General features: G+C 40.5%; 1 protein-coding gene across 1 annotated transcript; it reads left to right on the top strand.

The window, feature by feature from the left end:
- The first annotated feature begins 5761 nt into the window (after positions 1-5761).
- On the top strand, positions 5762-10670 carry LOC147822456 (protein PBDC1-like). Its single transcript, XM_087196596.1, has 6 exons — positions 5762-5936; positions 6030-6095; positions 7311-7370; positions 7897-8037; positions 9136-9247; positions 9563-10670. Exons 1-6 carry the CDS (start codon positions 5907-5909, stop codon positions 9793-9795), a joined length of 642 nt encoding a protein of 213 aa, XP_087052722.1. The 5' UTR covers positions 5762-5906; the 3' UTR covers positions 9796-10670.
- Positions 10671-11846: the final 1176 nt, after the last annotated feature.

Here is an 11846-nt window from a genome sequence, read left to right as displayed (position 1 = left end):
CCCCACAGCCCCGCCAGCATTTGTTATTGGTTGATTTCATGATAGCAGCCATTTTTTCTGGAGTGAAGTGGAATCTCAGCTGGAAGTCCCATTTGACCCCACTATTCACTGCTGGGGATCTTCCCCAAAGAAAAGAATCATACCACAGTGATATATGTGCACGCATGTTCATAGCAGCACAGCTTGTGATAGCTAAAACTTGGAAACAGCCCAAATGCCCATCAACTGGAGACTGGATAAAGAAAATGTGGTTTTTTAATAAAATGGAGTACTACTCAGCCATAAAAAATGAGAAAATTAGAGACATTTATAGCTAAGTGGATGCATGCACATTGAGGCGATACTCTTAAGTGAAATAAATAGAACACACATGTATAAATATTGAATAGTTTCTCTGGTATGAGAAACTGAAAGTGTAAATAAGGACTAAAATGTATAATAGGTAATGTGAAATAGGAAGCAAAGGGGCAAAGAGGAAGGAAGTGGGAGGGCTAGGGGAAAGGATAGAAGGGAATGGGATTAATATGAGAAAATGGAAAAATAGGAACAAACTCTTTGTAAATCGGGAGGACTGGAGGGGTTGAAGGGAGGGCTGGGCAAGGGTGAAAAATAAGAACCAAGAGAGACTATGTAAAGGTGCAATTTTCCAATGATGAATGTCATTATATTGCATACCTAAAATGTACCAATGATTAGAATGAATAATCGATAATGCAAAATAGGAAGAAAAGGTCCAAAGGGGTAGGGGTAGTGGGAGGGGCAGGGGAAAGGAAAGAAGGGAAAGGAAAAATGATGAGAAATGGAAAAAATGGAAATAAAGTCTTTGTAAATAGGGAAGGGTGGAGGGGGTGAAGGGAGGGCTAGGAATGGGGAAAAAATAAGAACCAAGATGCATTATGTAAAGGTACAATTCCCGATGAAAAATGTAATTGTGTTGTATACCTACAATGTACCAATAAAAGAATTTAATTAAAAAAATAAATAAAAGAAACGAGAGGAGGAACTGGGAGTGTAGCTCAGTATTGGAGGGCTTGGCTAGCATGTTCACGGCCTTGGGTTTGATCCCCAGCACCAAAAGTCTAAATCAGTAAGTGTGGAGCTGAATCACGAAAGAAAATATAAATGAAAATAGGATACAAGCCCCATTAAAGGTAAAGAAATGGTGCCATGTTGATGGTGGAATACCAAGAGGGAAGTTTTTGTAATAGCCAAAATATCCTTTGTGAAATAAATCAGTCTCTATACTCAGATAAGAATATATCTAAGGTAGGATGATGAAATTCCATCTAGTCTTACAATAGGAGCTTTCTCTTATCAATCTCAGACGTGCTTTTTGGGTTCCATTCTACCTGTTATATTGCTACTCATTTTTACACAACCCCTGGCTCACTGGGAACAGCAGAATTGAGATGTAAAAGAGGCTGAACATGAAAACCCAGTCTTCTGGGAATAACCTTCCACTGTGACTCACTAGCCTCTCTTGACTGTTTCTCAAAGCATTAGAAGTTCTGAGCTCCCAAAACCTACCCAGAAGTGGTGTTGATACTTCCAAGCCTATATGCTTTGTCACTACGCATAGGACTGAAGGACCAAATTTGGTTCCCAGTTTCCCTAGAGATAGTAGATTGTATATGTGAAGTCTGTTGATGAGGCTCACCGTATATTCTTTAGGTTCCATTCATTGGTGACACAATGATTTTTTCAAATGTGTCGCCAATTTTTTTGTTGGCCAAGGAACCTGAAATATTTTATGGTCCCTGGCAAAATGTTCAAAGGTCATGCAGGGCTTCTGATTTTCATTTGTCTTGCATGTGGCACCAGAGAGCAGCCTGTAGTTTCTCTGTACGTCTACTTAATAGTAAGAAATAAAAGCATAGTATCTTAGTCCATTTGTGCCGCAATAACAAAATATCTCAGTTTTGGTAATTTATAAGCAACAGAAATTTATTTCTCATACTTTTGGAGGTTGGGAAGCCCAAGAAAATGGGCCCAACTAATGAGGGCCTATCTCTGCTTCCAAGATGGAGCCTCGTTGCATCCTTCAGATAAGAAATTCCATCTTTCACATGATGAAAGGGGTGAAAAGAGGTAACTCCTTCTGTGACATCCTTTTATAAAGACAGTGAATCCCATTCATGAGGCCTCTGCCTCAGTCACCTTTCAAAGGCCACACTTCAAAATACTGCTGTACTTGTGATTAAGTATCATGAATTTGGAGAGGGAGGATGAAAACTTTCAATCCATAGCACTTACCTTGCACATATTGAGCCGCTCTTCTAGGTTCAGATCATTGATTTTAGAATAACTCTACAAATTAGGTATTTTTGCTCCCATTCAATATTCCGAAAAAGTGAGACCCTGTTCAAAAAAGATTAATAGTGAAATTAGGACTTGAATTCAAGTTTGAGGTTTATCACCAGTTGGTATTATGGATATTGGGTGAGGTTTCTTGAGTTTTTCTTACTGAGAAGGTCATTTGTTCACAAGATATAAGAGACATAGCTGGAGTTCATGGCCAGCCTGGCAGCACCAGCCTGGCAGCTTGTAATTCTTTTGTCAATTTTTGCTGTCTGTATGTTGAGGCTACGTTACTAACAGGTGTCTGGTAGAAGACCCAATCTGTGAGGGCAGCCTGATGTCACTGTTGTGTTCCTTACCTACCATACAGCATACCCTGTGAACATGAGCACTGAAGATTTCTATTCTAACCTCCTGCTTTCACCTTAACCAGCCTTATAAGATGACACCATTCATCTCCTGTACATAGTATGAACCACACCTGTTTGGGTGTGTATCTAAGGTGGCCCCTAAATGCCATGTACTAAAAGAATGTTTCTCAGCTGATGGGCTTCTGAGTAGGTGATTGGATCATGAGGGTGCTATCCTCATCAGTAGATTAATCCAACAACAGACTCATATTTAATGGCATTTTGGGGAGGTGATGGAAAGTAGGAGATAGGGCTGAGTTGGAGGCAGTAGGTCACTGGAGACATGCCCTGGAAGGGTGTATATTATTCCCGACTTACTCTCTTGCTCTCTCTCACCCTTTCCCTCTCTCTTCTCCTGTCCTATCCCCTCCTCTCACCTCTCCCCCCTCCCCTTCCTGGCTGCCATAAAGTGAACAGCTTTTCTCCACCGTGACCTTCTTTCAAGTCTCTGCCTTGGCACAGACCTAAGAGATTATAATAAAGCCACCTGACCATGGACTGAAACCTCTGAAACCAAGTGTCAAAATTAACCTTTCATCCTTCAAATTCTTATTTACAAGTATTTTGTCACAGTGACGAAAACTAACACACCTTCATAGCAACACTTTTATTAACCAGATTTTATATTTCCATAGTAGACCTATGGGAGAGCACTGCTTTTCTGCCCTGTGGAGAGCGGTGTTAGCCAAAGAGGCTCCATTTTGAATCTTACCCTCCATTGTATAGAGCAAGGAGACTATGTTATGAGGAACCGCGTCCTTGCCGAATTAGATTGCCCTGGAACGTGATGAACGTTCTGTAACCCCGAGAAACAAGGAAGCCCATGAGGGTGGGGAATTCCCAAAGAACTAGACAACAAGGAAGCAGGTGTCTCTGGATAAGGGTCATGAGTAACAACGAAACTCACCTGTCGTATAAAAGAGAGGAGAAAAATAAACTTGGGCGTTCGGTCTCTGGGAGCTCTCCCGACTCTATCTCTTTGTCTTTATTTTTCTTCATCCTCACTCCCCCATTCAGGTACTGTTCGACAAGTGACGGCGGGCTCCGTCACTGCCCTATTTTAGTGAGCAATTTCAAGATCTATCAAGTTTGCCCTTTCCATATAATCTGAAGGCCACGAAGACCAAGTGATCCATATTTGAAGGGAGTGTATATATACATATGGTTTCACTACCTGCAAATAGCAGCACTCATCCAACTGCCTTGCCACTGGTAGGCAACTCTCTGTTTTCCTCTATCTGTGAGAACTCTCTGTTTTGCTCTACTTTATCTCCCACCAATGATAGCTCCCACCTCCTTCACACTCCTGGGATCCCTGGCCCAATAGCACCTTAATTAGAACTAAAGGTGCCTATTGGTTCTACCCAGAGACTGAAGGACAACTCATTGGTGCTCCCCTGAAAAAGAAAATAATTCCAGTGGATTTTCATCTCCAGTTTTCTTACTCCACTGAAAGGTCTTTCCTCGATGTAGTTCTCAAAGTTCACTAACCCTCTCCTTTTGTATACTGCCTTTTGTTGGCAGGCCATTCCCCTCTCCCTTATTTTACATATGTTCATATGTATGTAGGTATGTATGTATGTGTGTATGTATGTATGAATTTAGAAACAGACTCTCGCCATGTTGCCCAGGCTGGACTTGAGCTCATGGACCCATGCAGTCCTCCTGCCTCAACCTCCGTACTAGCTGAGACTACAGGCATGCACTACCACACCCAGCTTTTGGCCTTATTTCTGTCAGTTACCATGAGTCCTTCTGAAACAATAGATGTGAATGCAAAGGAAAGCAATTATCCTAATAACTCTGCCTGGGCTAGTTTCCTTGCCTAGCAGTGAAAAAACTCTAGGAGACAATTTTGGCTCTTGTAGTTTTGGCGTCAGAAGTAGATAATTTATCCCATATTAGGAGGACCCAATTCCTGGCTTCTGTAAATATCTAAGTCTGAGAGTATTAAGTAGTGAGTAATAAGCTTATTTTAAAAATTAAAAAAATCCCATACATGCACCATATACACTATAATTGGATTTTTTAAAATGTAAAGTCAGCAAATCTGCCTAAAACCTTAAGCAAATTACCCAGTTTAGCAAATTTCCTGTGTCCTCAGGTAAAAGGACAGTTGAGTCTCTTTAACACGTTCATGTTTACTTGTTATGTGCACCTATTTGGCCACCAGCTTGAGTCTATTCCTTCATGTTACCCTGTGTAATGACCTGGCCAGGCCTCTGCCTTCACCAACCTTCAGTACCCATGTGGTGATCCATTCACATTCAGATCCACAGCCAATTAGTCAAAAGGCTTAATTATTCTAAGCCTTATTCTCAAAATTCCTTTCATCTGTTAAGGCCTTAATTTTTATCACCTTCCATCAAGTTGGCCTGCCTCCAATTTTGTTTTCCTCCGATTAATCTTCCACATCCTGTTAGAAATGGTCTTAACATTTTGGCCTGCAAATGAGGTGGTCCCACTTAAAGGCCTTCAGTGGCTTACTGCAGCTTTTAAAAGCTCAACCCTTAATAGCCACCATTTAAGAGCCTTGAGTGCACTCTTGCTTCAGTTACCCCATTTTTACAATTCCCAGCAAGGTGCCACGATTTTTAATTCATGAATACTTAATTCTTAATTCACCACACGGTGCATATGCTGTTGTTTTTCGCCCCCATTCATACTCCAGTGTAAAATGCTATGCTGTGATCGCCATTTATCTGATCCCTCACTGAATCTAATTCTTTCAAAGCAGGGATTATATTGTACATCTCTGCACTGCGCTCCCCAGCACTGTGCCTGCTTGCGATTTACTCTCCACTTTTGGGGGTATCGCAGTGTGTGTGGGTGCGCGCGCATGTGTAAATATGAACGAATGCAGAGTTTGAACTTGAGTGTCTGCTGGCCACAAAGCACACTGTGTGGGGGTACAAAAGCCGCACTGTTTTAATTCAGGTTTTTCCCATAATCGCCACGGAAATTTACTGAGCAGTCCACCACCTCAGTGTCCTCTCAGCTCAGATTGCGCAACAGCATACCACCTCTACGCCTGCGCTGGGAGGGTGAGGCGGGACCAGTGACTACCTCCGGGGCAAAGACGGCTCGCGCAGGCGCAGATGGACGAACACGACTCCTCCTGTCCTGTCGGTTTTCCAATATGAACCGCGCGAAACAATAACTTCCGGGAAGGTGTAGCCGCACTTCCCTGGCTGCAGCATGGACGGTACCAGTGGAATGGAAGAACCGGTGAGGCGCTGCTCCGGGGTTGGGCGTGCAGAAAAGTGGAGCCGATTAGAGCCTTGAATTTTCACCCCGTCCCCGTGTTTTTCCTCTTCTCAGGTTTCCGCGGAGGTGGTGTCGGTGGCACAGGCTCTTTCTCTCCCAGCAGAGTCTTTTGGCAACGACGTGAGTATGACTGACTCACAGCTCCCATCCATAAAGCCATTAAATTATACGCCCCTTCCATGATTCCTTGTGCCGATACTCTGCACGTCCGCCAAAATCTTCACCTTCTTTCAGTTCATACTAATCATGGTTCTGAAACACGGGACTAATCTGTGTGAAAACGGAAATGGTTCCCTAACTTTACTACACTTTAGAATCACCTGGGAAGCTTTTAAACACCCCCATGTTCGGATTACAGTTTATGTCAGCGAAATCAGAATGTCTGAAAGATGGGAGTCGAGAATCAGTATTTTTTTAAAGGTCCCCGGGTGATTCCGTTGTGCAGCTTTCAGTTTAGCAGGTTTTAGTGTCCCTGGTTTAGCCCTTTATGGAGAAAGAATATGATGTATTTTGAGAAACAAAAGGATGATGAGAATAGTAGCAACAACAAAATAAGAATGTAATGCGTACTTGATTAGTGGTCAGGGCATAGGATCCTCTAAGGATGGAGCTAGTAGAAGACTTTACTGAGGAAGTGGAGGTTGAACTAGATCCTCAAAGTGTTAAGTGGACAAAGGACATGGATTGGCAGGTAGGAGAAGTTCGTGCATGGTCTAGGCATGGAGGTAAAAATTCAAATAGCTTTTTCTGGAGTTTGTGAAATAGATCCATGTATTTGTAGTGAGAGATTCCAGTGGAACAAGTGAGGGGTTCTTGGTAGGACTTATTTATAACAGGGCCTGCTTCGTGAGACTAATTCATTTCTAGGTGTTACAGGACAGGGAGTTGAATATATAATAAACACAGATGGTAATTGTGACATGTTACACGCAAAAGTGAAAAGTAGTTTCAAGTTCATTATCTTTGTCCTCCCAACAACTCAGTGGTGTACGTGGATGTATTGCTTCACTATTACAGCGATTTAACTTAGTCCTGAGAAGCCAATGTATCTACGGCCTTATGTAGTGTCCCACACTTTGACTAGTTGCTGGGAAAAGATAGCCAGTGGCACATTTTGTGTATTATACTATGTAAATATGTTCTTTTGATTGTCACAAGAAAAAAAAAAGAATTAGCGTATTATCCAAATCTGTTAGTCCAGTTTTTATTCTTTGAAGGTAACACCAGTGTTGATAGCCCTTTTGAACATTAACCAGACATCCACAGGCTTCTTAGTTTGTTACCCAATAGCAGGATTGGGAGATTACTGACCTGGCATTCTTCACTCCTTTGCAGCCGGATGTTGAGATGGCTTGGGCCATGAGAGCAATGCAGCATGCTGAAGTCTATTACAAGGTTAGTTGTCTTGTCTTCATCATTAAACAGAATTAAACATGTAATTGCAGTGCATGGTGCTCTGTTAAGCACTGTTGTTAGAAGGTTGAATAGTTTTGTTTGGGAGGTAGTTTTAATTAGTATAAATCTTATCTGTAGAGCTCAGGGGGTAGAAGTGAATTTGTTTTGACAATGAAGAGTTGTGCTTTCCTGCCCAGTGTTTTGTTTTGTTGCTACCTGGCAAAAGAGTACCTAGCTTATAAATAGTTGACACTTGACAAATGTTTGTTGAATGAATGAACAATCCATTGAGAGCAATAGCTCAGCAGTACTAGGACCAAATGGTCCAATTGCCAAATGGCTGGAAGGGACTGCAATATATTGTAGCCCTTTAAAACTTATCATTATTTCATGCAAGGCACAAGCTCTTAATACTTCCTAATGAAATCTTCCTTGAGAGCTGTAGGGTTTCTGGTGAACGGGAATGAGGGGTAGAAGTGTAGAAAATCAGAGACAAACATCTATATGTTGTTTTATGCTCTGGCAGCTGATTTCATCAGTTGACCCACAGTTCCTGAAACTCACCAAAGTGGATGATCAAATCTACTCTGAATTCCGGGAACATTTTGAGAAACTCAAGATAGATGTATTGGACCCAGAAGAACTCAAATCAGAATCAGCTAAAGAGGTAAGAATTCTCTCAAATATTACCTAGCATCTGGCCAATAATTTTTGATTGTGAGTATGTTTTAATACATTTGAACTTTTAAAAGTTCCTTTAAGGAAAATACATAAGAATCAGAGCTTTTTTGTAGTTATAATCAACGAAATTATGAAATGAATCATTTTCTGGTTTACAGATTTTATATGTTATTGAGTCTATTTTTTTTCCTTTTGATTTGAACACTTTGAATCCCAACTCGCAGTGCCCTTTCAGAAGGGCAGGAGGAATCAGTTTACTTACATAGTAGTTTATCCAGGAAGCTTGGAGGTGGGGAATGGCAGGTAGCATATAAGGAGATATTTTGGTTCTCGGGATTTAAGTTCATGAGATGGATCATAGGCCATGGATAACTGGGAAACTTATGTTTCTCATTGCTTACATAATTATCTTATAATGTCACAGAGCACTAATACTCTTTTTTTGTTTTTTTTTTGTTTGTTTGTTTTTGGTCCTGGGGATTGAACTCGGGACCTTGCGCTTGCGAGGCAGGCGGCGGCACCACTGAGCTAAATCCCCAGCTCACTAATACTCTTAATAGGTAGGAAAAATTCTTTTGTCTGAGAATGGGCCCTTGCCTAATGAAGAATCTGAATTTTAACTCTTACCAAGCTGTTACTAATCTTTGAAAAATTACTGCTACTGAATGGCCTTTTTTAAAGATCTCACTTTATGAGTTTGAGCCAAATTCCTGTGTTTGTCTGATTTATGATTTATTGAGGATGACCCAACCATTTTTGCCTGAGTTGGCCAGTAACTTTGAAACAAAACAGAAAATCTGCTTAAGAAATAACATTGTAAATGTGTTACAAAGGATTTAGGTCCCCCTTTTTTTTAGATTAAAATATTGTTCATGGAGGGAATTAGCAGTCTAAGGACAGAGTCTAGAGCACAGAAACTTGATACTAGTTTCAGGGTGAAATTAGCAGTCACCTTAATCCTAGTCTCTACCATGATGGTTATTTTTCTCACTGGGGAAGTGCAAGATCACCTTCTGGCCTGAGACCATCAGCTTCTTGTATTTGTCATCTAAGGTATCATTTTTTTTTTTTTTTGCCTTTGTAGAAGTGGAGGCCATTCTGCTTGAAGTTTGATGGGAGTGTAGAAGACTTTAACTATGGTACTTTGCTGCGACTGGATTGTTCTCAGGGCTACACAGAGGAAAATACTATCTTTGGTGAGTTTCTTGCTTCTGGAATTGTTTCTATATAGGGAGAGTGAGTGAAGAATCTGGTTTTACTGAGGAATCAGTGACATGCATAGTTAGATTGGCTATCATCTTATTTGTTGTATCTTTAGAGATGATGTTGCTCTTAAGCAACTGTAAGATAGATATTTTCATTGTCATTAATATGAGATTCAAATTCACATTATGAACCTTACGCGACTGTACTTGAATGGTTTGCATGTTAGTTCAGCATTGTCTATAGATTTCCAGTAGGTTTAGCGAATTACTGGACTAGGACCATAATCAATTCTATTTGCCTTCCAGCTCCCAGGATACAATTTTATGCCATTGAAATTGCTCGGAACCGAGAAGGCTATAACAAAGCAGTTTATATCAGTGTTCAGGACAAAGGAGGAGCGAAAGGAGCCACTGAAGGAGAGGCTGGAGGAAAGAATGGAGCTGACAGTGGAGGAGAAGAAGAGAAAGTAGAGAAAGGAGCAGATAGTAGAGGAGAAAAAGAGGAGGGAGTCATTAGAGAAGGAGAAAAAGAAAACTGACAAAGGAGAAAAACAGAAAGAAAATGACACGTCAACCAAAGCTGTGAAGCATCTGTGTAAGGTAGACAGGGAGTAGCACTCTGGAGGCTGCGACTCAAATGAGCGTATGGGTAGCACGGTGCTACTTGCCCAGACCCCTTTGGTTAAATGTATGTCTTTGTCAGTTGAAGGACTCTCTAAGGACATCTGCCTAGCCTAAGAATCATGAGCTGGTTGTTCCCTTCTATGAACAGACTTAAAGACTATTAGTGGCATTTTAGTGAATTGTTTCTTGACTCTCAACTGCTGGCCAAATGAGAAGTTTTATAAAGAAATTCCTCTTAGTTCTTATGACCATCTGTATATGTGACTTCTAAAACATATTTGAAGTTATTAGACAGTTCAGATGTTTTTCAGGTTTATAATCTCTCCACCATGTTTTATGTAAAACGATTGATGCATGTTTCTTAACTCTTGTCACTGTTTGTTGTAGTGAAGTTTTCTTAACCTTTGAAGTTGTACCTGATCCTAGGACTAGAAGTCTTCATATAAAAATTGATTGTTGCTCTTAGAATGACTGTAGCTCTCTAATTTCCTTTACTATATCTGAAAAAATCTCGATAAGTACTCTATAGGGAGCAGTAGTCTGAACCTGTCAAACTAGTGAGGGCAGCCCTGCTCATAGTAGAGGAACAAGACCTGGCTCTCTTTCAGTTTTTCCCTTCTGATAGCTGGGTTGTTCTCTGAAAGCTAGCAAATAATAATAGCATGGTAAAATACAGTCTGATAGTGTTTCCTGTTTTATAATGGTATGGATAAAAATGTATATATTTATATAGTAACAACATTTTTGAATATTGTGTCAGACTCCAAAAATAAATATTGGTTTTATATGAGGGGAGGGTGTTTGCTTATGTAATGACTTTTCAGCGTGCATGCTTGATGTACCTTCACATGTATATGAACGTTTGTGTGTCTCCATAGACATACTGGAGTTCACTGCTGGAATTAGAGGAAAGTGCAATGTTTCTAATACATACACTTAACACTCTTATAAGTCTAACCACAAGGTGATCATGCAAGAAAGGATTTACCAGAGCATAGAAGGGGAAAATGGGGCTTTTGTTTTTTCTGTGGACATAGGAGAAAAACAAAATTAAAAGTGACTGATGAGAGCTGGGGATTTAGCTCAGTGGTTCCGGCAAACACAAGGTCCCGAGTTCGATCCCCGGTACCAAAAAAAAAAAGAAGGGAAAGGAAAAATTATGAGAAAAGAACAAAAATGGAAACGAAGTCTGTGTCAATAAGGAAGGGTGGAGGGGGTGAAGGGCGCACAGGTAATAGGGGAAAAAAAAATAACCAAGATACATCATGTACAATTACAAGCACCCAATGATAAATGTAAACATACTGTATACCTAAAATGTACCAATAAAAAAATTTAAGGAAAAAAAGTAACTGATGAGTCATATTCTAGGCAAGAGCTGAACCACAGCCAGCAGCAACATTTGTGCCCAAAGCAATAGCTTCCTCTATGAACCCTCTGTTGAAAATTCTTAAAAATATTGAAACCATTCATTAGAATTTTTATTTTATAAAAATGTATGTTTCTGAAGGGGTAGAAGAATGTTCAGTTCTTCAAACTAGGCAGACTGTTATTAAGAACTTCCTTTACTGTGTTGTTTCTCTGGTCCTTAACACTTTTAAGTATCCACGAATATGTCCATCCATACACATTGTTTCAGGGTGAGGAAGAACAAAGATTTATTGGCCACATAAAATCGTACTTTTTCTAGCCTTTTTCAGGTTCCACACCAGCAGGATGACAGGCTTAAGGACGTCTTCCTGACTAGTTTTACAACAACAGGAAACATGCAGTTGAAAGACTGCTATAAAGGAAGACACATCTGTCCATGTAGTGGGTAATGTAAGCTGGGGAAAGGAAGAATAAGTACACAGAACACTTTGGCTACACAATAAGAAGCCAGGAATCCCAGGCAGCATCCCAGGTCAGAAGGGCAGGAGTAGGCATAATGGTGCTCTAATGCCATAAACATTTCTTAAGATAGCCC

The sequence above is a fragment of the Heterocephalus glaber genome, unplaced genomic scaffold (genome assembly GCF_053883595.1).
Source record: "Heterocephalus glaber isolate CG9 unplaced genomic scaffold, H.glaber_assembly_v1.0 deba00001613, whole genome shotgun sequence".
Taxonomy (NCBI): domain Eukaryota; kingdom Metazoa; phylum Chordata; class Mammalia; order Rodentia; family Bathyergidae; genus Heterocephalus; species Heterocephalus glaber.
Note: the sequence above shows the minus strand (reverse complement) of the source record. Positions and strands in the feature narration are given on the sequence as shown.

What these genes read in the sequence shown, in the direction of transcription:
- LOC147822456 (XM_087196596.1), top strand. Translation starts at nt 5,907, where the DNA reads ATGGACGGTACCAGTGGAATGGAAGAACCG. An exon ending in CCAGTGGAATGGAAGAACCG is followed by an intron (nt 5,937 to 6,029) that starts GTGAGGCGCTGC and finishes TCCTCTTCTCAG; the next exon opens with GTTTCCGCGGAGGTGGTGTC. An exon ending in AGAGGAAAATACTATCTTTG is followed by an intron (nt 9,248 to 9,562) that starts GTGAGTTTCTTG and finishes TTTGCCTTCCAG; the next exon opens with CTCCCAGGATACAATTTTAT.